Source organism: Aphelocoma coerulescens, chromosome 12, assembly GCF_041296385.1.
Source record: "Aphelocoma coerulescens isolate FSJ_1873_10779 chromosome 12, UR_Acoe_1.0, whole genome shotgun sequence".
Classification (NCBI taxonomy): domain Eukaryota; kingdom Metazoa; phylum Chordata; class Aves; order Passeriformes; family Corvidae; genus Aphelocoma; species Aphelocoma coerulescens.
Genome location: NC_091026.1, coordinates 12637612 through 12664322, shown reverse-complemented (window position 1 = coordinate 12664322; position 26711 = coordinate 12637612). Strand labels below are relative to the sequence as shown.

The following is a 26711-nucleotide window of genomic DNA, read 5'->3' as shown; positions in this document are numbered from 1 at the left end:
TTTCCTCAAAATTATGAACCACTGCTCTGCACAGATCTCATCTTTGCAGAAATGGTGGCTCTGGCTCCCACAAGTTCTGATCTGCAGTACCTTACTCTTATCTGCAACAGCCTGATCTCTCTGGTGAATATGGCAAGAGCAGGGACTTGGCCTGCCTAGCCAAAGACATAGGATTGGATTGAGGGAGAGCAGTTGAGGAAGATACCAGAGTGCAGAAATGGGGTGCTGGTTTAGGCTAATGGGTTGGTATGGCAGAGGACAGGGGAATGGGCATATGGTTGGAATATATTTGCTGCAGCCTTATGTTCTGTAATTATACTAATAAGAAAGGGGAATGTCCTTAAAATGAACAAGAATCATTTCAAACAAACAATTTCTAACCTAGAAATTCTTCTGCAAATTCCTTAAACACAGCATAAGCAGCAATTCAAAAAGCAACAACCTGTCTTGAAGACCTGCTTTGAAAGCATTTCGTACAATATTAATGGTGCCATTATTTCAGTGATAAGCAAGATAACAGTGCACCAAAAGCAGTTTGCTAAGATCATGTTCCAACAGACATTTATAAATCACTCAGTAATATTCTGTTTAATATTACAGTTTTGCAGAAGGAAATAAATCCATGTTCTGAATTACTCTTTAGATATGGTTATTCAAAGTAACATTAGTCAGATTTCTTTTCAAAAGGGTAAAAGATACTCAAAATGTCCATGCACACATGTATCTATTATATGCCTGTTGTACATATAAGTGATCCCCAAAATTATGACGTGAATTTGCTTGATGCAAGAAATTCCAAAATGGTACCTTAAGCTCTGCAAATACAAATCACGACCAACAGAGGCAGAGCAACCCCAACTCTCTCTGAAGTCAGTCATCAAAACTACCTGGATAAAGTCCAGGTTGTTCCATGGTAGCCACTACCATGGATTTTTATTTCCTATATTCTCCTTCCTGAAAATAATCTCCTACCCCTTCCCCTTACCACAGTGCTACTTTTGCTGGTTCTCCCCCTCCTTCCTTCAGAAAAAAATATAACCTGGTCTAGAGACAATATGTAATATGGCTGGTGTTAAGCTGTGCTCATGCTGATGGGCACAAAAACTGAACCAAACAAATAATTTTCCTTCAGAAACTGTCGTGTAGAGTAAACATTCCCTGCCATTTCTAAGAAGCTGAAAAGAAACATCCTCTACATTTTACAGGCACAGCTGCTTACCGCTCAACGACATAGAAGTTATCTCCATCATCACCTTGGTCAATCACATGTTCCTGAGGTTTCACCTTCCTCTCAAACATGGCATCAAGGACCTGAGACAGCTGCTCCTAGAAAACAAACAGGAGGGGAAGGGGAAAAGCGAACTATCAGAAAACACACCTTAGCATTACTGCTGGGCAAGGGTGAGTTCGTTTCATTCGGTCTGGATAGTGAACTGGAACATGCACCATGCTTTTGTACATTTTACTGTACAAAAATACAAGTAATATTGATATTACATGTTGATTTCCACTAGCACCTCACTCCTTTCCAGCTTATTAATGTAAGTTTAATAATGCAGACAACCAGACTTCTATCACAAAAGAGCCATTATCTCACATTTATGTCCAAATGGCTCAATTTTCACATAGTATTTCAGTGCCAAAGCACACACATACGTTTGGTATGATCTTCACAGCTTCACTGCAATGGACACACATCAATTCATGTTGACAGTACGTGTATTTCATTGTATGTATATCTAGAAACTGCACCATGATCTATTAGTCAATTATCTGTACAGTCACCATCTAAGAGCCTCAGTCATGATCAGGAGTATATTGAACAAGACTCTCCATAGACTTATCTCCCTAGGTAGTCTGTGTCTTAGGGAAGCTGCAATTCCAGCCCCAGATGAGACAGGACAGGTACAGATGTGGAGCCCACACAGAAAATGGGATAATGCTGGTCTGCACAGTAGGCTCCAGCTGGATTTCCCTGACCAGCCACAACTAAACTTCGTTTTTTTTGCAGGCAGCACAGCCAGGGAAGCTGTGAAAGCCAAGAAAGATGACACCATATAAATGCCTTGCCTTGATGCTGACCTGCTTTACCATCTTTGCAATTCCCAAGCCCATTAACAATATACTTTCGCTGCATTTTCAATGACCAGATGTTCAAAGTTGAAGATGTAGATCACAGCTGAGTTTCTAAAAATACACTGCACAAACACGCAAGCCAGTCTTCATGCTGCTGATACACTTGAAATATTTACTGCACTCCTGAAGTTGGGAATTATCATTGCAGTGTCTCTAGGCACCACTACACTGAAAATATTCTGTATCTTTTAAATAGAATCCTACCTTCTTGTCTTTAAAAACTGTGTCTGGACTTTCAGATCATATTAACTGTACCTAACAAAAAAATAACTGAATTTAAGATTTCCTTAAAATGCTGTTACCTGATCTAGGTTTTTGAAGAGCAGGATATCTTTACATGCTTCCTGCAGCCTGCATCGCTGTTCATCAGTTTTTGGATGAACTACCTTTAAAACAAAGTAGAACAGAACAGTCATGACAACAAAGAAATATGATTACAAACTTCAGCATGAAAAAGCAGAACACAAAGTGTCAAAAGTATACAGTCCTTTTCTCTTGTTTGCATAAACAGTATTTTATATATACATATAAAAACACACAATGCAAAACGGAATTAAAGATACATAAGAAAAATATTATGCTGACAATTAACATATGAAAAGTAACAGTCACAAAAGACAAGAAAGAAGAGGATGCCTTTTCTATTCCACTCCCTTCCCTTCTAACACAGCCACAAGCCGCAGTCAAAGCTTGAGAGCATATGAAACAGAGGAAGAAGTGAACAGTTTTCTTCCTAAATTCTGGCTATATTAGTCCCAGTATACTTACTGTTGGCACACAGGGAGTTTATACCATATATCCCACATATGAGTCTCAGCCCATCCAATAAGAAGAAGTTATTGAAGAAGTGTGGTTTTTTCTAACAAAGTTGCTTAAACAAAAGCTTTGTTGTTTGAGATCTTTTGTTACTTCCTTCCTATAAACATCAGGTTAAAGGAATCAATACTCACTGTATCATAAAAATGTTCATATATGTACTTGTTAGGGTCTAATTATGGAAATATATTTTAAAATTAATTACCTGACATGCACCAAACTAACATTTCTTATTTCTGGAATAAGAATTCCAAAAACCAGTTGTATCAGCAGGCATTTCTAAAAAGTTATTTTCCAAAGTTAAGCAGGTCTCAGATCCTTGTTTAAAAGAAAATGGAGTACTGAATCATCAGTCAAGAAAATTAAGACTTTTGATGGAATAAATGTGTCCAAGTTTACAAACATTTAGATCACCAGACAGATTCATGATCTTTTTTTTTATAGTATATAAAAATTATTTATTAAGTGTATTTATGAAGTAGCCCTTCTTTTTTTTAGAGAAATTAAATTAGATTTTCATTGCAGAAGTGTAAGCATCCTTGCAACGGAATGTGGAAAGGAATGCCAGAAGTCCAGTAAAAAAACATTGATTCTCACCAACCATGCTACAAGATTTGCTCACACAAACCCATCTGTAAAGAAATACAGTATCTGGATTTGCAATTCCTAGAAATTCCCAGCTTTCAAGAACAAGAGAAAAAACAGGTGGCTGCAGACTTAAAATATTTCAACCAAGCATTTCTCCTACCCAGGCAGAACTGCTCTGACAAGAAAGACAGTAAAAAAGCATGTGAGGAATTTTAAGCACCCATGAAGAAACAGCTGTGGTAAAGCTTAACTAATTCTTCTCAATAGCATCGATGATCTAGGAATTGCCTCAACAAGCCTTTAAGAGAATTAAGAAAGGAAAATAGCCAAAATTTTAAACATGTTAGACTTAAGCACAGCTCTCGAGTCCTTTGAAGTAAAATTGTATTAAAGCTGTAGTGACTAAAAAAGTCCATGAGACAAAGTGGCTCAAAATTTCCAAGCAATGTCACTTTATCAACGTCACCACACCACGCTCAGCACAAAAAGCACAAGTGGTAAGAAAAGGCAATGTACATCTGCCTGTCAATCTGTAGAGAGAATCATGCATGGAGTGATTCCCTCACTCTTACCCTTTGTTCTGTATCTTCTTCCTCTTCATCTGGATTGAAAGCTTCAGCACAAACTTGGAAGAAAAAGAGAGAGGAGGTAAGTAAAAAGAAGTAATTACATGAGAACAGCAAACAAATCAGTTTAAATACATTTCTTCTATTTTACTAGAGGATAAACAAAATCACTTTTCATATTGTCATAATAGTGTCAGAGGCCAAATCCTGTCTGTTCTCTGAGCAGGCACAGCATGGCTGTTCTCAGACTCTCTGTGACTTAGTAAATAATCTTGCCTAGCAAGTACTCTGAAGCATGGACACAGATTTCCTTTCAGCTGGTATCAAAGCATAACAATCTCCATTCAGATTCATTTACAAGCATCTTCTCTAAAATGCAGGGGGAAAATACTGCTGCTACACTGCTTTGTTCTTTGCAGAGCAATGCACAGAGCAAAACACTAAAAAAAAAAAAGGAGCACAAGGAAGGATGAGGCACTTGCTCCACCTCAACTCTGATTTGCAAGTGAGTATCTATATTTTGGGAGGTTTTTTCATACAGAGAAATAATGTTTTCACAGAAATCAACCTGGGAAATTAACAATCCACTTCACCATAGTATAGTCTATGAAAAAATAATATTTAGTCACATCCCCCACATGTTCCTTTATCTTACTACATTTTAACCAAATTAACATCAATTGGTGATATAAAACCAACTCCAAAATTTACAGAGAGTGATTTTTTTTTTTTTTAAAGGATGAGAACAGTTGTGGAAAACCACACATTATTGTGCTTTGGAACAAGGCTCTGCCAAACATACCATTATACCTACAGGATCAACTGGAAGAGAGGCAATAATGCAGAGCTGCTGAAACTTCAAACCATTTTTGTTCAGTTTTAATTCCTCAGAAAAGGCCTATCTTCAGTTATCTTAACACACTATTACACAGTTTCACAATACTAAATACAGACACTTTAGCTGCCAAAAGCCCATGGTTCTAGCTCAGATTTTCTTATTAATTCATGGATATTTACAGTTCTTGCATGTTGAGGTGCTCTGCACATTCTACCCACCTGTACAGACAGTCAAGGAAAGTGAGAGTCAGTCCTGTTTTCATCTAGCTGTGTTCTTACTTTAATAAGGGTGGTCTCACTTCTGAGGTTATACACTACTTACAAAATTTTACAAGGAAACACAGACAAGCATTTTCCCTTGTACTTCATCCAGCATCCTGACAATACTTAAGACTTAGCAGAATGCCCAGAAGCCCACTGCAATGATATCTAACTGCTGAATGGACTAAGAAAGCATCAATAAAAATAAGCAGAAAAAAAAATCCAGAAAGTCTAGAATTCAGCAACTTGTAAACAGTTCAAAAATGTACACATGCCTGTTGACCCTGTCATTGTGCACTCAACAGGACTATAAAAATGCAAAACTCCAGCATAATTTACTAGGAAAAATTTGGTTGGCTTTGTGTGTCTTGATTTTTTTATTTGGATTTTTTTTCTCCCTACCTAAAAGATACAAGTCTTTCCTAGGACACTGGATTTTAATTCCTTTTTTTTTCCTGGAGAGAGTGAGGAGACTCAAATACAACAACAAGCATTCCACTTAATAAACTACAATGTAAAAATGCAATCATATAATCATTAGGCATCAGGCATTTATAGAGTAAGTATTGCTCATACAATAACCCGTTTAACAATACAGAAACAGTGTATTGACAGCGCACCTACCACACACATGCTTTTAGTTTAACAGAACCACCCACGCTTAGGGCAGATACTCCACAAAGGATAAACAGCATTCTTCCCTAGCTGAAAAAAAGTATAGTCCACACCAGAGTCCAAAGATGAGTGGTTTATGGGAAGGTGGATGCCTACAAAGCTGCAGAACATGGACTGATAGGCTGATCCACTTAATATGCAATACAGAGGTACTTACAAAGAGAACATTATTAGCATTTTGGTGTGAAAGCTTTCCTCCTCCTTCCATTTTACACTAAAGATCAAAGTCTATTGTAAAAGCTTTGGGTTTTCTAATAAGGAACAGTTACTAAGAAGAAAGGCTCCATAGTTTAAACAGTATGGTGAAACTGGAGATAATAAACTCTCTTCCTATTGTACAACCAGTGTATCTTACAAGAAATTGGAGTCCAATTCTCTATTAAGCACAATATTACATACTATAAATGCACTTCTATACCTTTCTGAAAGTAACTGGTGCATAAGCAAATTCAAGATCTATGAATTCAGAGATCGCTGTACTACAAGATCATTCTATCATTCAAATTTTAATATTAAACTGCAAATTTGATTTTGTTCCCATCTCAGCTGCAGGGAAGCTATTGCTAAAAATGCTTTGTAATTCAAGAAATTCTATTCAAGATTTCCTTGGGAAAACAAGTTTTATTACCAAAGCTAAAACTACGGCATTAAAGCAAAACCTTATCTTAAAACACACATCAATCAAAGCAACACAATCGTCTGTAACTGCAGTATGAAATGGCTTTGGTTAAGGTTTGTACATGTAGGTTTCCCCTATTTCATCTTACCCACTAAGGGTGAAAACAGCTCCCAAAGCCCACCAAGGATACAGACTAGGACTTAGTGCCCTTCCCTACATATGGAAATCACTTCTGTAATGCCCATGAATGGGCACCACAGAAATACAACAAAAACGTGGCAAAATACCACTTCTTCCCATGCTGTCCCATAGAATGCCTTCCCATTATACTTTTCATTCTTCAGCCTCCTGCTGGGATTTCTTTTTCCATGGAGAAGAGTAGGCCAGACATTTTGACTTCAATTTTGGACAGCTCTGATTGACAGGACCCTGTTTACTTGCAGGCAGAACTGTCACACTTAATGTAACATCTGTTGCAGTATGGTTAAAAAGGGGCAGAGACACAAAATTATTATTTTTGATCTCAAGCTTAATTAATATTGAGATATACTGGAAAGCCAACAGAAAGCTTTTCAGACTACTCATAACAACCAACAGTATTTTCCAAGTACTTTAAAACACGACTAAAGAAAAAGCAACATTACATCAAACCCATCCCATGTTTTACGTCGCAATATGTCCAATTTTTCTTTCTACTATTTTTAATTGGTAAATCACTTGGGGAAGTCTGTACAGTTGAACATATTACCTTTGTGTCTGTCTTACCTTTAAAATAATTCATGTTATCTGTGCTGCTTTGCTATTCTTCTGGCTGTGAAGGACCCCCATGACTACCCTAAACTCTGCCAATCCCTGTCAGAAATCTAGGGAATTTCAGGACTCCTGAAGGTTATTCACTTGTGCATTACAGTACAGCCAGTCCTAATGAAAAAACATTTGATCTTTCATCTTGACAAAGTGAAAACGTCCTTGGCCCATTATTTGATACGTGACTGAATTCACATATTAACTATTTAAGTGTCCCAACAAAACAGACACTCTTGAGGCAAGCTTGTTCTCACAAGATTCTCCTGAAAAGAGTTGTTTTTCAGACTCATTGAAATGGCAGTTGGAAGGGATCTCTCTCTGAATGAAGGTCATCCAGTCCAACCTACCCCTCCAAGGGGAGTTATATGGAATGCTAGTTTGGGGCTGACCTAGAAACCTCCTGGGGCAAAGACTGCACCTCTCTCTGCTAACCTGCTCCACCACCCTCCCAGGGAAGACGTTTTCCTAATGTGCAACTTAAGTATGGCGTGCAACCTAAAGCTCACCAGTATCGTCATACAATTTGAAGTGACTTCTGAAATCACACCTTGCCTAGGTGAGATTTTCAGCACAACTCTGCCCCTGAGCAAGCACTGAGCAAGAATTCATAAGTGGAAGTTACACACCAGCGTGACACATCGACAGCTCTATCAGCTCACACCATGCAGACCAAGCTTCCTTCCAAATCCACCCATACATAGTTCAAATAGCTTTGGAACATAAAAAAGTTCTCAGTTTTATGAAGCTTTGAGATAAAAAGAAATTCAGGCTTTTATCCTACCATCTACATTTAGTCTCTCTTAGCTTCTGCAGCTTCTACAGCGAGTTTAGCTTTCTCTCATGCCACACCTTCTTTGGCTTTCAAGAACATCTGTTAACACTTCTGAAGGCTCAGAAATGATACAGCTCCATCGCTGCTTTCTTATGCAGGTGACAGCATCTGAAAGCAACCAAGATCTCTGTAGCTGCAGCAATGACATCAGCAGTGGATGGGTGAGGGGGAAGCAAGGGGTGGGGAGAGTATGAAAAGCAGTAAAACAAGTTTGCCAGTACAAACACCACCTTTGTTTATGCAAGTTTTAATCGCTCTCAAGATAATACTGTTCTGCAAAATATATGCTTTGTCAAGATCAAAGTCCTTGCACTCTATGCAAATCTGTATGCAAATAACAGTTGAGCATTTAGCTCTGGCAAGTAAATTCAGCCTCCAAGAGAAATGCACACCATTCCTGTCCCTGAGAGATCAGTTTTTTTCAAAACAACAACCAAGAGGCTGAGGCCTGAAGACCTTCAGACACACACAAAAGAAGGAAATTAAAGTTCTATGTTTTATGTAAGGTGAATGCATTATTAATATTTCTGTTGCTACTGAAACGAGCAGCAAATAGATGCCCTGTCATACTCTCTTTTCAATTTTGGATGCCACCTTCTGTATTGCAGAATGAAATCCTATTCACCCTTACTTATGAGGATGCATCACCTCCAATTGATCCTATCAGACCCATTAATGAAAATCCACCCAGAGCAGTACATGCAGAACCGCTTTTCCAGTTATCTATTCAGATGAGTAATCTTAAACTATGTTTAAGGCAGTGTTCTTTGCATTTGAGTTTGTCAAAGCTTCAAACATTTTCTGTCTCTCAAGGGACAGATGCATAGCCTCTTCTGGGAGCACTATGCCAGCTGGAAAGGTGACCACTTCCACTGTCATTCTCTCTGACAGCTGAGTTGCACTTCAAAACGATGCAGTCACATGAATTAGGAAGCTTAAACAGCACTTATACATAGGTCTTTGCTGGCACAGCTAAACGTGATTTTCCACACTTGGGAAACAACTTCAAGTTTCCTCTCACTTCTATTGCTGGTTAACTCAGAACTTTTTGGTTTAAAAATTGCACTTTGTTTCTCAAGTGAAAGCTCTCACCATGTCAAAGCAGACGACAGATTCATACCTCGATCCAGCAAGTAGGAAACAGAACCTGCACCCTTTTGCACCACCTGAGCCATTTTCACATTTATGACAGGTTGGAAAGAAAAGCAACACTGAAACCCAAAGAACAGTTAACATGTGCAGGAAAATCAGCTGTTTCAGCCTTCAATTCACTAATGAGAGAACTGACTGAAATCAAGGGTAAATTTTCTTGTTAAAACCAACGTTGCTGCATCAGGCCAAAACTCAAGATCTTGGGTCTTAAAAGACTGGTCTTTCACTTTATGTGCCACATGGCAATCTCCAGATGCAGTACCACCTCCTGACTTCATTCTTAATTCTCATAGAGGCATAACTGAGACATGATTTACAATGCCCAGGACGTGAGCAAACAACCCCCCCTCAAACTCTGTCAAACAGCAAAGCAGAATATTCAAACATGCAACCACTTGCATGGCCAAATATGTCAAATCAAGTGTAAGATTTTTTTCAGTGGAGAAATATTGAAAAATAATTCATTTCAGGGGGAAAGGAAAAGAATGGATTTTCAGTTCTTGAAACAGCTTCAAATGGCATTTAAAGTTAAAAGGAAACTAATTCAAGTTGGTTCTTCACAGGCAGAGTTCTTCTGTATTACAGATTAACTATAAAGGCACTCAGACACAGTATGCCTGTGCCAAACCAGCTCTGTCCAGTCAGGATTACAGGTTCAGGCACACTCCACACTTGGTCTCAAACCCTGCTCAGGTTGAAAAGCTGCACAGATCAGGCAGCTTCTTTTGTCAGGCAAAGAAGCCTATGACCACTGATGGAGCCTGTAAGGCCCTAAAATCCTGCACTGCTGAAATGCTCAGCTGGCTCTACCCAAAGCCTTGCTTACAGCCCCAAGTCAACCTGAAAATGCCCACCTCTGATGTGGCCACTACCTATGCCCACTGCTTTAACAGAGTAGCAAAACTGAGGTCCCAGGTAGAGCTTGGAGAGACTCCACTCTAGTTCACAGATGGATAAACCCTTTTGCCAAGAGAAGTGCATGATGTGTCACAGTGCTTGCTAACCTTGCCTTTAGAAATCTTTGATAACCATTTCCTCACCATGGTTATGGACTTTCCAATAAGGTTATCTAAATCAGACTTCTCCAGCTTGTTCTCTTTCCATCAAAAGAGAAATGCCATAGTTCCAGCAACAATGGCTTGTGACAAAACTGTAACACCATTGTCACACACTCCTACTTCATACTACTTTTCAGTAGCAAGTTCAGAACAGACTGCACAATCAATTATAAATGCCACCTTTTATGATAATAGGGTTTTTTTCTTCACAGGAAATCCAACTTTACATGAACAGACACCTTTTCTCCCAAGATGCGTAAGTAAAGGCAACATAATAAGCCCTTTAAAATTACGATAATTGGTTGACAACTATTTCCATATGTGCATTTGTTTTATATATTCTGAATAATGCAGTTTTCAAATATTCTTATTACATTCATACAGAAAATCTGGTTTTAAGTGTTTCTTTAAAAGGCTTTATCATCAGATGTACAGTAAAACAACTGAGACAATGCCTTACAGCAGAATAACCATTAAAATATTTTTTTCCCCTGCTACAGGAAGATTTGGCAAAGTATTTAAAATTACATTTCCCTAGGGGCAAACGAGAACTTTCATCATGAAAGAACTAGAATAATAAACAGAAAGTAAATAATCACAATCTCTTTTAGATTCATATCTTTACACACATATAATAAAAGCATTACAAGCAGACAATACTGCTTCAACTAGATTTTAAAGACAAGCATAAAGCACTTTTAACAAGATACAATGCATTCCTACTTAATTATTATTCCTAGGTAGGCTTTGTTCAGGGTTGGTTTTTTGTTTTGTTTTGTTTAACTCCTTCTGCAGCCTGCAGGATCTGGCCTGGAAACCACCCCCAGGTTAACTGACTCAGGGACACAGCACCAGACAAACCACAGACAAAAGGCTTCACAGCACCCCGGGAATCTGCTCCAGGGACCTGTTAGGAAAAGACATTCCCTATCAAACTAAGAGGCAACTTGCTGGGGGTCTTACTGAACTGCAACAAAACTTCAGAAGACAATCCTCATCCTGTATATCTTTATTTAAATCTTCCTCCTACTCAGGAGCAATTAAAATAAAAAAACTTGTGCCAGTGTAGGACTAGAGACAGAATTCTCCTAAGCACTTCTCCTACCTCTTTGGCATAACCAAATGAACATGACATTTGCCTTTTTTTTTTTTTTTGGGGCAACTAAACCAACAGCTGTTTATCATTGTATTTGCTTCATGTGGTTGCCTATTTAATTATATCAAGGTGCAAATTTTACTTAATGCCCTTATTATGCCAAATGTTATAGCTATAATAATGATTATAATAAATGTTATTATGAGTTACATATAACATGTTATATATATTAGTTACATATAAATGTTATAATGAGTTATGCCAAATGTTTTAGCTTATCCTTCCTCTCTGCATGCTCACACATTGGAAAGGTTATACTCTCACCTCACTGAAGCCACATGCTGCAGGAGAATGATGATAAACTCATGAGACTATAATTCCTAGACTGCAATTTTTGATAATTTGAAAATTTACAATTTCCAGAAGACTCTCCTGTACAGCTGGAAGAGCCAAGGGACAGTACTGCCTGATTTCACAGAATCATCTGCTAAATAAGCCACAACTAGGGCTCCTGCACTTTGGGCTTCCATGTCTCAATTCACAACAAGAGAGCCCAACATCCCATCAGACACTGGTGTGCTCTGGGACCTCCAGTAAGAGGTAAGTCGGCATGAAAATTAAAACAACAAAAATACTTCCATCACGGAAGAGGACTAAAAGAAAACAAAGTTTTCCATGTGGCTGATCATTGAAGTAAACAGCTCTGACATAGTAACGACCAAAAGCAAAATACTGCCTTTTTAATCTTAAAACAGTAATTTACAATTTGCTACTTGTGTTTCCAATTCCATTTACTACATATAAATAGAAATCTAAAATGGTAGCAGGGTATTTTGGAGTTACACATTATTCTATCTGGTGAAGCCTGGGAAATTCAAATGGAGCAGGCTTTATTCTTGCAAGTTAAGAAATCAGAAGACTGAAATGGATAAACATGCTGCTGACCTTGTTCAAGCCTTCTAAGAGAGCCTTACCGATGAGATAGTCATCCATAAAAAAGGTCTCCTGGAAAACATGATGCTACTACTATTTCAGAGCACACAGATTCACAATTGTAGAAGTAAGCCTTCTGCTTTAATGATCTTCTGGTTTAGCCCATCACATAAATCTTAACACATTTCCAAATGTGTTACGTAAGCAAGGCAGATAAAACCAGAAATTCAGCACCAATAATGTTTATGTGCCTGAAACAGTGATACTTTCTCAGTTAAAAACAGCACAGAGAAAGTACACTTTACAGTCAGTTTACATCAGAACAGCACAAGTTTCCAGAAATGGCTCAAATATATAGCCCCCCCCCCCAAAAAAGGCATGTAGCTTACAGGCTTTTAGTTGCAAACTGTAGATAGAAGAGAGAATTTAACTAGGAATAAAACAGGAAAAGTGTTTTTCTAGTATAGAAATAGGAAATTTTCTTTCAGTTTACAGATAAGGCATTTTTTGGTTTTATACTTGCAATTCTGCCATATGAATTGCTAGAACTGCAATAAGTCAAATAATATTTTAAAAGAACCTCCATCATCTTGAGAAAGTGTAGTGAAGCACTCTTTGCCTTAAAATTTCATTTAGCAATGAAGATTTCCTGTATCCTTCTGACATCTATCATGACAGAGAACCAAAGGATGTCTAAGTGTTAGAAGGCACTTCTGAAATCAATGGTTTAGCAACCTATATATGATTTTTAAGGATTCCTAGAGAATGTCCAAATATATTAAAAACCACATTACCCTGAATAGAACAACTAACACCCATTTACCTGTAGCAACAGGGAACAATAAAAAATTAGAATGGCTTGACACAAAAGGATTGTGTGCAGAGGAATGATGTGGAAGCCCCCAGGTCCCAGTGCTTGGAAACTACTGCTTCCTTTCCTGGCACACCAGAAAAGCAGGAAATGTGGGAAGTTACTGTCCAACCTCTTGAAGAAAAACCTGGCAGCTCCCCCCATTCCTGTGTGGCTGCTGAGCAATTCCAATGCCCTGGTGAGCACCAGCCATGGCAAAGGTGTAACTCTTTCACTTGATGCAACTCATTCGTTTCCAGCCAGCTCTGGACTTCAGCGTCTCACTGAATAAATGGATTGTCTTTGGAGGAAATACACAGTTGCAGAGGTCTGGCAAAAGACTAATACTGGGTAGGACTTCATCAGCTGGAATCTGTGTGCTTTACCTATGACCAGTTTTGTGTTTTTCCATTAGAGAAGATTAGTGAGCTTATGAAAATTATGCTCTTTCCTCTCCCAAATTTTGGAGACGTGGGAAAAACACACCAAATCAGGTAAGTGCTTCAGGCAGCCAAGTATCCACACACAAGCCACCTCCCAAAGTCAAGCCCTGATTCAAGTCTCTCTTCAAATGAGAACCCTATAAAAGTGCTCACAGCAGTTCCTGAGATTGCTTTAATATTTCCTGTAGTGAGTTTTCATATTGCCATTATATTCCCTATAGTGAGGTTTTTTGTATTCTTACGAAGTTTTCTGTTATTCTGGGGTACACACAGACTCAGCAAAGGTTCTGAAATTACAACCTTTCATATTTAAATCAGGTCTGTTTAAACTTTTCTGTTCTGGACATGGACTATTCAATCAATTTCACATTTAAACTGAAGTTACAGCAACCTAAACTTGCATGAGTGTATTAATCAGTATAGGAGCCTAACAACATCTGTGACTTTGTCTGAAACTTTATATTAAAATAGAGATGAAGTGCAGCCTTACATATTCACAAGAAAAATACAAAGCACATCTAATTAATTCTACTCCACTGTAGCACTTATGTGCATTAAGCAGACTGGATCAGATTTCTTCTGACCAGGTATTGCACTGACTTAAATTTTAAGTAAGGATGCTCACAGTGCTGTATTTCCCTTTATGTCATAAAAAAAAATCCTGCAGAATTGTTCACAACACTGTGAAATCCAACTAACTGTGAAGTCATGACTATTAATTTCCAAAAATAAGCTTTTTATTATTCACTGAATGTCAATCACATGCCAGGAATTTTTAAATAAGTCCCAATATTGCAAACAGAGAAAACAAGCTTTTTTTGTTTAACGAATAATGATTCAGACACTTTCTTACAGGAGAGCACCCACACAATTTATCACCACTTTCATCTGTCATCCCACATGCTTGGCTTTTGCTCATATCAACATTTTTTAAAATGAATTATTTTCACTCTAGTTATGATATCAGTTTTGCTATCATTAGGGCTAGCAAAAAATCATAGAAGCTTCAGGTTTTTGATACAGGAAAACTGTGCCATTTGTAAAAATGTGAATTTTTGAACTCTTAAGTCTCTTATCATTTATCACCTGCCTGAAAATCTTTCAGCAGAAGTTATTATGCCATCAGTTTTGTAAGATGGTGACTAATCAATACAGAAATTCATTAAATAGCTTCAAGAGAAGAAACCAGATCATGACTTTCAAGTCAACCTAATGATCAGATAATAATCAGATAAATATACAGCAAAGAGAACAGCACAGAGAAAGTCCATCATCACTCTCTGTCTTCCTCCCTTGATTATTTCAAGTGATGAGATTTTTATCACTGAAGTAGTAGATAGCATTCTGCAAGAGCAAATACTCAAAACAACCTCCCAAGAGAAGTGTTGCCTCTTGCTTCATTGCTGCTATTTAGATGTCCTAATTTAACAGGGTCCCAAAACAGTATTTTTTACCAAATACTAACATGCTGTGTGGCAATAATTAACAGGAAAGTTTTATTAGAAAATTACTTTTGTTAAAGCTCCTAAAAGGAATTTACTATGTGTAATATTATCATATCCTGACATCTCAACTTGCCAGGGTGTGAAGAAAATGCTGTATCGCACTGAAAGCACAGAGGAATATCAGACTTCAGCAACATATGTACGTTATGAGATGATTGCTCATCCTTGGCAGGACCCAGACTAATGAAGAGTTCCAGGTAAAGAATCCCCACCATTGTCAAAATAGAGAAGAACCAGTGAGTTGAAGAACCAACAGTTCAAGGCCTCTTACGGAAGCTTATGTGATGAGGAAAGAAAAAGCCAGAAACTGACAGGGAATATTGATTTACACATTATTCAAAACACAAAATTACTCAAATACAAAAAAAAAAAAAAAAAAACAAAACAAAAAAACTCCACAACACCAAACCATAGTGTCACATCAGATTGTTAGAGGCAAGAGAAATATCCAAAGTACTGATTCTGAACCCAGCATCTGCTGGGGACACTGACAGCCGGCGACTGTCAGGGTCACACACAATGCTAAGGTTTGTTCCACAGAGGAAAACAGGATTCAGTAACATTTAAACAAAATTAACCTCTACATACAAAACCTTTATTCAGCAACCCCATCTTAGGGGAAGGTTTAGCACCCAGCTCCAGGAACAGATGTGATCCTTCTCACTTCACTCAGTCTCTGCTGAAAGCTGCCCCACCAAAGGGACCAAATGAGGCAAGTCTTGTTCATCTGATTATTTTCTATATTAACATGAAAACAGGCACAGACCCTGACAGTCATGTTACTATTAAGGAAATAACTATCATATATTGCCTTCCCTAGATTATATAGGTCAATTTTCTGCTTATAGCTGTTAAATGTGAAAACTGTAATCTCATCCCACTGGGGCCAAAGAAAGGCTCATGAGGGAGTACAGGCAAAGGCAAAAGAAATATATTATACCAGTCACTCAGATAAACAGAAATAATTGGAGAAAAAAGATTAAAACCTTCTGTGACATATGTATGGTACGGGTTTCATTTTCTCAGATTTTCCTATCCCAAGAAGAAATCAGCAAGTCTGCTGGAGAGTGGGTGTTCTGTGGAATGAATCAAAGGTGTCTAGAAATGGCAATACAGAAATCTATCAAATAACTTAACTTTTCTGAAATATGCTAAAACTAAAAGAGGAGAAACTATGCACAAGTGAGACTCTAGTGGGCGTCACACTCTTCATTCCAAAAACACAATTACCTTTTCATTCATATCCTGCCAGGAGCAAAATTCTCCTCAGTGTTACATACCAGCTGTTATAATGGGACAACTATCAATGCTCTCTTCCTCTAGTTTTGAAACAGCTTTCATATAATCAAGAAAGGAGGTATCACTGATTTCTGCCACCTCCCTGCACTGTGTAGTCAGTCCTCAACCAAGGGCAGAGATACAAGCATGCTCTGCAGCCTTTCATTACAGAAAATTAAGTGACTAACATAATTAAGTTTATCAGGAGCCCCTATGCTTGGAGGAAAGTCAAGGCACATAATGAAGCAAGGATGAATTTCAACCCAGTCCAGTTCTTGGGAGGAAGGAATTTATAAGGGTTTCAGGCCATTCAATCCAAGCCTGGGCAAAGGGGTCAGCAATCCATGTAACACAGGTTACACTGGCAGAAGGCTCAGACTTTGCTAACTCAATTAGAGCCGCAGCAAGACAACAGCTCTACTGGATAATTAGCACTGAAATTGCACCACAGCCTATGGCACCCTAGAGCTAGGAGGTTTCCAAATTAGTGAGGTGGTTTTTTTCCATTTTAGTTCCTACAACAGATATAGCTTATGATTTTACAAACAGATTATTTTAATTAAGTCAGCCACCAGCTCAGATACAAATTAGAGCTGACCAACTGTTTGTGCGCACACCATGGATCTCAACAAGTTACATGGCCAAACATGCCACACACAAGCCAGCTATTCACTAGATTAGTTTCTAGGATAACATCAAGCTCTCATTTTTCCTTCTCCCTCCAAGCATTCCGTGGAAAAGGCTGTTTCTCTTCATGAGAACACTACTTTACCACTCTGCACTTCTATAAATAATTACTTTAACATGATTAGATAAGTCTCCCTTTTCCAGGATGACCCTCCTGCACAGTCCATTTTGAGTAAGTTTTAAAGAGCAACAGCTAAATATTTACAACATTGGCAGTATTTGCCAAAACAGTTTATATATTTCATAACTAGAAATAAACACCTAAATGAAAATTTAGTAATCATTAGAACAGATTTATTCTATGGGTTTATGTATCTCTAAAATTTGCAATCGTGCACCAAGGGAATCATGATCATCCTGTTATCTGTAGGCAACTAATCACAACAGACCAGCAGAAAACACTCCAAGTTTAATATTATGAATTAATAAAGCAACTTAAAAGAGATTCTCTAACTGCTATGTTTAAGAGAGCATAAAAAACACTTGTTAGCCTCCAAGAACATATCTCTAGTTGAATGATTTACCAGAACAATTATTAGCCTGTCCTAAATTGTATGTATAACATAGACAATTACTTTATCAACTTTTCCTTTAATTAAAACCTAGTGAACAATGAGGACAATGCTGTAATTCCCTAGGCAGCCAAATATTTAAAGAGAAAATTCTTGCTTGAATTTTTCTTCAATACATCCCATGTTAGCTTTTAAATTCTCTGTAAATCTGCAATTTTGTGAATGTAAATGTTGATAGCAGCAAGCAACTGAGCTCTGCTCTTCATCCCCCTTACAATCACACACTGCACTGGAAATACAGAAATACTGGTTGGACTGACAAGGTTCAACATGGACTAGCAGAAAGCTCTTCTGAAGAGAAGAGCAGAAAAGGATACACTAAATGCAATTACAAAAAAGAATTACATGCCGGCTTTTCTTCTCCATGGTTTGTTCTGCTTTACTTCATTAGTTAAATCCAGAAACATTTAGCTACTAGGCTGAGTAATCTGTAAGGCAACACTGGTTCGGTGTTTGCTGTTATTTGTTGGTTTATAAAGACAAAAGCTATCTTAGAAAAATTGCAGAATGAAAACTTGCTTAAAACCTAATGCATCTAACACACAAGTCAAACCAAATTCAGAGCACAAAACCCAGGAAATCAGTCAGTCATTTTATGCGAGGGACTGTAAAATGTGGTTGCCTATGGTGGCAGGGGGCTGAGCTTGGTAACCCAGCAGAGCCCAGCCAGTCTCATTCCTGTGTAGGTTTTGACAGACACAGCAGGTACAGAGTGAAAAAAAACACCCCACCAAAACCACCCCCCACCCCAAACCAGCAGTTTCTCTACTTTTCCTGCCAAGAGGAGGAAAACTGCATCTCTTTGTATACACTTGGATGCTGTTTGCATTGCCTGTGCATTTTAACAAATCCCACACTGATCATGACCTAGACAGTGTATACAGAGAGAAACTGGATTTTTTTTTTGTGGGAAGTATTTAACACACAGTAGTAATATACTATATATTATATATTCTATTATGGTTTGTCTCCATGATAATTCTAACACGAACTGTAAACCCTGAATTATTCTAGCTCTTCCTGAAGCAGGAGCATTATTAAGCAACTAAACAGTCCTCCTTAATCTAATTGCACAAGTTAGCAATTCAATTTTACATTTGCCTTTTAGTTGTTCACATTAACCTTTAGACCCTCTAAATGACAGAAACTGTTTTTTAACTAAGAGCAGCTCAGTGCTGTGTGAGCACCAACACTGCATTTCAGTATTGCAAAGTCAAAAAGATTACAAATGCTTTCTGATTAAGGCTCAATTTTTTAACTTTGGGAATAACTCAGCCTTTATTTAAATTTAAATCTGAGATGCATTCACTCCTCATTTCTAAGATTTTTCTCCATCAGCAGGTTCCAAGATGGATTAATTTAATTAGCAGAGAAACTGAAGTGTCTTAGGCCTCTCCAAATTAAGATACTCTACAATATATGACTTTCAATATTTACTATCAGAGTATCAAACTCCATCATTCAAGATACAATTTTTTCCTGCCTAGATTTCTCATGTAATCATATCTCAAAATGACCAGCACTGTCAATTTTTAAGAGTTATGAAATTCTCATACTCAGTTATTTGTTTGTAGTGGCATAAAGACACAATCATACCCTGAATCATATCCAAGCAACCAGTACAAAAGCAAATGAACTGCATGAGTATAAGGACATTTTGCACATAAACATGTATTTATCTTACGTTTATTTATATACCACAGATATATTATCAACAATGCCCCACCATACTAACATACTCAAGAACATGTCAGATCATCCACACAAATTACAAACTGAGTAGACTTGAACTCAAAACTAGAGAGAAAACACTGAATACACTGGCACTTTCATAGAGGTATTTGTCAAATCACAACCATAACTTTCTAGACCAGCTAAATGTTAGTAAAATATTTGAAGACAAAAAAAGTACCACATGCAAAGCAATTCACACTGTACCTCAAATGAAAAAAACAATGCAGTAACTTCTCATCTACAAATAACATTTTGTTCATGTCATAGACTTCAAAATCAACTTGTAAAGAAATTTTTTGGGAATAACAGTTTCTCATTAAAGCATTTCATACTGGTTGAGATAGAAAACAAATAAATAAAAAAGTATAATCTGTGTCTCTAGAACAAGTGAACAGTCACTAATTCAACAACTATAAATATCACCTGCACAAGCAAGGGACTGAAACAATACAAAAAGGGAGCACCCCCCCCCCATTTCTGCTTTCTAACTACTCTAAATGTGTTGCCTATTGGTGTCTACAGCAAATTAAGAAACAATTCTCATTATTTCAAATAAAAATAATGCAAATATTTTGAGAAATAGGGCAATAAGAGTAAGGTCATTTCTAATGTAATTCCTTTAGTCAGATACACATTTCAAAACTATTTCAGATACTTTACACTCTTAAAAAGAAACCATACCTGATACTCTTCTGTTGTATCGGTTAACAACTGGAGCTGGAAAAAAATAAAAATAAATCAAAATTACACATTTGTATTTATTATTACAAAGTATAATTAATGAATAATCATTATATACTTTTAGTACACAAACCCCATACAAATCTCTTTTAAAAATGCTTCAGTATAAAGCTTTCATCCAGTTACTTGCCAGCCAGTAAGTGTTTATTCAAAATAAACTTCATATTCCTGAAGGCCATTACATGCTAAGATGGATGGTAAGTAGTTTTGGGTTGAGGGGGGTTTTTTACTTAATTCTGAAAAAATATACCTCTACACAGATTATCCAATCCTAACCTATCATCAGTTACCAGCCTCATTTACTTGGTATTATTGCAAAGCATTGCAGCACTTTAGGTCAGCTGTACCTACTTAACGTGGATCAAAAGCCAAAGAACTTATTGCCAACCCATTCTATGCTCCCACACAGCACAGGCTGTGGAGCTGCCAAGGCAGTGCTCCCACAGTAACTCCAGTCATCCATCCTTGACCAAGGCTGTCTCATACAAGGGCACACACTGAAATTGGAAAAGGCTGAGATGGAGGATCCATTGCTTCTTTGTTCATGCTGTAGCTGCACAAGGTACTTGAACTTTAGATTGGGATGAACTGCCTGGCTTCCACTATTCACATACATTTCAACATCAAGCCAACCTTCAGCAAACAGTGCCTTTTCCCCTTTCATGGTAACCAAGATACTGTCTTTGAGAGTTGCTTCAGTCTTAACACCAAAAAAAAAAAAAAAAAAAAGAAAAAAAAAATCAATCAACCTGTAAAGTTTCATCCAGAACAAAATCAAGCACCCTGCTGTCCTTCACCTCTAAACCAACATCATTCTACTCCGAGTGCTTCATGCTCTCCCACTTGTCTTCCCTTCAACAGGTAATCCTATTTTTCCTGATACAACCTGTAACCCTTCTATTCCATTCTTTAAATATTTAAAAATTAGAGGAACCTTAATGCCCCATCAAAGCACATGCATCACTGAGCCAGATTTATTGAACATCTGCCAAGAAAATCTTAATGACCCATCATTTGTTAGACGTTAGAAACTTTTGAGTATCTCAGCACCATCAGAATACAGAGAACAATGATTTCTTAGCAAAGACAGAAAAACTCAGCTTCTTTGGAGCACTTAGAACTACCCTGCATCTATATGAAAATGCAAAACTGAGAATAATACCAGAAAAATAAGATTAAAATTATTATTGTTTATTTTTTTGTAAGAGTAAAGGAAATCAAAAGAGGTTGGGGGGGAAAGGAATAATCAGACTAATTCCATCGAGTTTTCAGCCAATCTATCAACAGGGAGACAATGTTCAGCCTCAAAAGATGCTCAGGATTAAAAGCAAGATTATTCTGAATTGTACCGTTTAGATCTTAACTTCTATAATATGACATAATCCTTATAAAAATAACACTGACACAGTGTTTCATACATCAAGCTTGAAGAGGTTCAAAAACACTGAATAATAAACCTGAGAATTCAAGCAACTTTCCCTTCAAATCTTTAGCAATTTATGACAGTAGCAACCCTTCCTGCAAATAAGGGAGGGATGTATCTCACCTGCCAGAAGACACCATGGATGTGAGAAGTTTACCTCACCTTGAGGGGAAACAGGCATTGGGAATACAGATCCATTCAGGTTTATTAAACAAACTTGTGCAACATCCTGATCTGAAAGTGTTCACACATTTTGCCCTGTTCTTAGCTTTTCCTCATGGGTCTGCCTGTGGCCACCAGCGGTGACACAAAACTGCTCCGGACAGTAATTTGCCCTGCAACAGTATATTCACTCTCATCTCTACTCTAACTGAGTAACTACTCAAAATTGACCAATTTGGACTGGAAGAAATAGAAACACTTACTACTTTTGTCCAGAGACAACAGTCAAATGCCTACCAGTTCTCTAAGGTTTTGAAGAATGAGAGAACCAAAAGCAATTAGTTCAGTTTCCACTACCAAGTGATTTATTACAAAAGAAAATACTACATTCAAAACATAACTTGGTAAGTTTGCTGTGAAAGCACCTCATCAAGGTCATAATAGTTTTAAGTAAATGTTTAACTAGCCTCATGGATGGATTTGCATACTTATAATCAACACCATTAGTGAGTAAATACATTATTTTAGGCTCTATCTTGCACATACAGAATTTTTTCTCCACCTTGTGACTTCTACACCCATTTCTTGCTCATGTTTAAGAATAACATTTTCATGTCTTTGAACAGAGTTAATATACTACAGAACACTCTGGCATACTTTGTGTAACATAGAAAAAAAATTCAACAACTATGGCTTCTTTTAGAATCTTGACTATTTTATCCCATAGCAGGGTTCAGTGTAATCAAAACTGCATCAAGTTTTCCAGTGTTAAAAATGAGAAAAACACATACCCTTTTAAGGACAGTTAAGAGAGTACTATTATCCTGCCTCCACAAACCTTTTAAGATTAAAATGATAGTTTGCATCTCTTACACCAGTGACAGTTCTAACATGTATAAAATTCACTTTTATGTGTTGTCAGATGACTATTTTTATGCTAAAGAGATAAAATCTGACATTTCCTAGTAGAGAAGATTAGTTGGGTTTTTTTTCCTTCTGGCTTACCAATGAAAAGCTCTCTTTGCTTATGACAATTTTCAGTATTGCACAGTCAGTATAGCCACTCCTATGGCATCCTTGCCATCAGAATTACGTGAAGGAAAAGCCTGGCATTGAGCACTGCTAAGAGAAACAACTCCTGAAGGTCCCACATACACCTACACTGGTCTGTGGACAGATTCCAAAAAATTAGGTGGGGAGGAAAGGAATAATACATTTACTGTTAACACAGCCTACTTCCTAGACTGACCACCAAAGGGCACCTAATTTAAAGCAATAGTGATGGACACACCAGTAACAACCTCTTACACCAGCACAGCCCTCAGAGTACAACTCTGCCTACACTGTGACAAGAATCCAGTGGATCCAGCACAGCGACCGGGTACGACTCAGCGATCTGGGATCTCCAAAAGCAAGATTTGCTGCTTCAAAAGAGGAAACAATTGCTTTTTTTTTAATCTCCAGTTAGAACTCCCCCCGCCCGCACACCATGGCTCAGACTGAACAACGGGCTATGTCTCCGGTAATGACATGAATGTTATTATACGTTAATTGCAGAAACTATAATGAGATTAAAAGATTTTGCTGTGAGATGATTGCATTGTAAACTCTCCATTATGTCAAAACCTCAGGTGCAGCAATATTCAAGTTCAAAATGTCTCATACCTTTGGCACAGCTCCTGCTTTTACTTGGCTCGTGGGAACCAAGACACAGTAATTGGGTAAACACAACAAAAACTGAGGTAAATTAAACCATTGTACCAGAAGAGAGCAAAACGGCCCAATTTCCTCCCTGGCAGCCAAAGGCAAGTGATTCTGGCAGTGGAAAGGCAGATCAAGCTGTGCATTCCACATTTTTGCCAGAAGTGACTCAGGACAATGATCCTCCTACTCCACTGTTCAAGAAAAATCAGGAATGTCTGCTCAACATGTACATGTTCTCCATACTGTGATGAGGCACAGACTGAAGTAAGCACTAGATAGGAAAACTTAAAAGGCTGCTTCAGACTGAAAAACCTTTCTTCCTCAAAGTAAAGGAATGTCATTACATTTATTTACTAGAAAATACTTTAATAAATTGCATAAATATATCAATACTGTACATTCCATTACTTAAATTCAAAATTGGTCCTTACATCAAACAGCAGTAGTGCCACGCAGTTAGTGGCTACTACTAACTATACTGCCACTTGCCAGTGGCTCCATTTCAATCCGTTTTCTCACTTGAAAAATTAGGGATGTAAATCAGACACTGGGATTTTTTAATTTTTTTTTTTTTAACTTTCCATAAGTGACAAAACAGGAATTTCTCCAGTATCCTTCTGCTTGCTTTGGCATTGAGATTTAATTTGAAATATCTGACACTCAATTATGGCTCACTATGTTTAACTTACAAGAGTTCTGACTATGATTATAAGCGGGTATAAAATACAGCCCCATAGGTGAAAAATGGACACAGATATTACTTTTTTTACTGTGTTCAAACCAAACCAGCAATTACAGTATTTAAGGCAAACAAGTGACAGCAAAACTACTTTTTACAACCAGACCTAAAAGCATGCTTTTCCTACAGTGCGTGGGCTCCCTTCTCTGTCAGTGACTTTGAAAACTGACTGGTAAAGAAACACCATCAGGCTTTTTTAGATGTACACTACTACCATAACAGGGAAAGCTGTTTCTCTACACTACTCACAAGCCTGAAATTAACAGAATTACAACCATCATTCTCCCAGCTACTGCTACCCACTTCTTACACATCCTAAGAACATTAAATTCTTACAGAAAAAGACAAAACTCAAAAGATCAATTCAGGGTCACAGGAAAAAAAACTGAGGGACAAAGGACTGGCATTCCAGGCATGACAGCAGACTATTAGGTGTTACTGCTCTGTTCTAGATACCTTGAAAACTTACTTCTCTTTCTTCACAAGCACTTTGGTTTTTACTAGGATCCATGAACATTTCCTAATTACAACTATGGTAAAAAAATCCCCACATGACTGTTTGTGATTCTGAATACAATTTATAGCGGCGTACTAAGTTAAGCTATTGTGCACATAAATATTTAATACAGCTCTTTTGTGTAACTCTAATCAACAACTTTTTTAAGGTTTCCTGATGGAAGATGGAGCAAAGCTCATAGTAGGTGGCATAAACTTAGTACAGTACTCAAAGAGCATAGGCACAAAATACCAGCTTTACTAAAACAAAGTAGTTCAAATCAGTGATTTACAGAGTACTTTCCCATCAAATCACAGCACAAAATCATCCTATGTGAAGAGAGACAAAAAGAGAAACAGAATGTAAACTGTTCTAATTTAACAAGTCAATTAAGTTTATCCAAACAACACGAGTTCACACTATAAACCATTAAAGCCAAAATACCAGAAGCAGAGTGGAGTATAAATCTGAGGCGTGACTGTCTCTATGGAATGTTATATCAAGTTACGATAAGGAAGTGCCAGACTACAGCTGTCAAACTGTTTTTCTACACACCAAGATGTTAATGGACTTACAAAAATAGGAACCATCACAACTCGGAGAAAACTCGTAGATTCAACTATCAGCTTTTTAGGATTCCCAGCAATTAAAAAGTAATGCCAGAGCAGAAAGAAGAATTTTCATCATCAGATATGCAACTGTACTTCAATAATTACCAATCTGAACCTTTTATTTCAACAAGTAAAACAACACAGTTCCCTGTGACTGTTACTAATAGTTGTGTATCCCTGATTGCCGGCAGGATGTCCTTGCTGGATACTGGCAAATTCTCACTTACCCCTTCCACATCTCTGCTTTATAAGGTGGGGACCATGGGTGGGGCTACAAACTACTTTGATTTTTTCAGAGGCAGCTCTGGAATCCAAGAGTTCTCCTCATGGCTTCTCTCAGAAAAGCAAAACAGACAGAAACAGATCAGAGTTTTACATACACCCTTTTATTTTTCCTTCTATTCCTCTGCCCACCCCCCCAGACAGGAGGATGGAAATTCAGAACCTGGTTAGAGACAGGCAGGAGAGACCCTGATGGTGTCAGCTGAAGCATGCCAGACATTTGGAGGAAGACAAAAGGTCACAAAACACTAGGGAAGAAGTGAGTTTTCAGAAACAAAGAGAGGTGCACAGAACAGTAAAAAAAAAAAAGGCAGAAAAATGGAAACCATGATCCATGATTGGGTATACACAGGCTTTGCTTTTCTGTAAGAGAGTTTTACATCTATTAAGTTGGAAAACAATAACAAAAATTATATTGTTATTAAACATTGTTTTCCTCTCTTCTGCAGTAAAAATAACAGAGACAGACACCTTATTATTTCTCAGTATTGAAAAACAGCTGTCAACAGTAGCAAGAGAATAAAACATAAAAACAAAGTTGCAACACATCCTGGTCTCCAATTTATTTGATATTTTAAAATTTGGATTTTAAAACTACTGACACAAAATGGAGAAACACTGTCTGAAAGCCTCGTTTTAGAAAAGTCTCTGACCCTTGCTTTCCAAGTTTTTTAGAACCCCTCTGATAGAAAGAATGTAATAACTTCTGAAGGGAAAAGTTGACTCAACAAGCAAAGCATTTATGTCAGTGAAAGAAAGACGTTTATGAAGTTAAAGCTGTTGTGCTATTTTGGGTTGGCTCTTTTTCGGTTTTTAAATACAGTAGAAAAATGAATATGCACTCTAGAATGGACAGACTTTAAAACAGCTGATAAATTCAAGAAAGAAATCATTGCTTGACTAACTGAAAGGAATCTGGGTGAATCTCTGGTTATGATGGCACTCCTTGACAAAGGCCTTAAGAGTTTTGTTTGTTTTTAAATCAAAGATCCTTTTTACCAATGTATCACTATTTCAAAATTCTCTTTCCACAACTGAATCTGAATAGTCATGCATGGTACTATTTTCATTACATTTCTCAACAGATATGAATTCTCACAAAAAAGGA

At 37.5% G+C, this 26711-nt stretch overlaps 1 protein-coding gene across 1 annotated transcript in view; it reads right to left on the bottom strand.

Moving 5' to 3' along the window:
* PRKAR2A (protein kinase cAMP-dependent type II regulatory subunit alpha) overlaps nucleotides 1-26711 on the bottom strand; it is a 60019-nt gene that overhangs the window by 15698 nt on the left and 17610 nt on the right. The window contains exons 2-5 of the mRNA XM_069027602.1: nucleotides 20127-20162; nucleotides 4113-4165; nucleotides 2439-2522; nucleotides 1220-1326 (exon numbers count right to left, since the gene is read on the bottom strand). Coding sequence (XP_068883703.1) covers nucleotides 1220-1326; nucleotides 2439-2522; nucleotides 4113-4165; nucleotides 20127-20162 — 280 coding nt within the window. The remainder of the gene's footprint in view (nucleotides 1-1219; nucleotides 1327-2438; nucleotides 2523-4112; nucleotides 4166-20126; nucleotides 20163-26711) is intronic.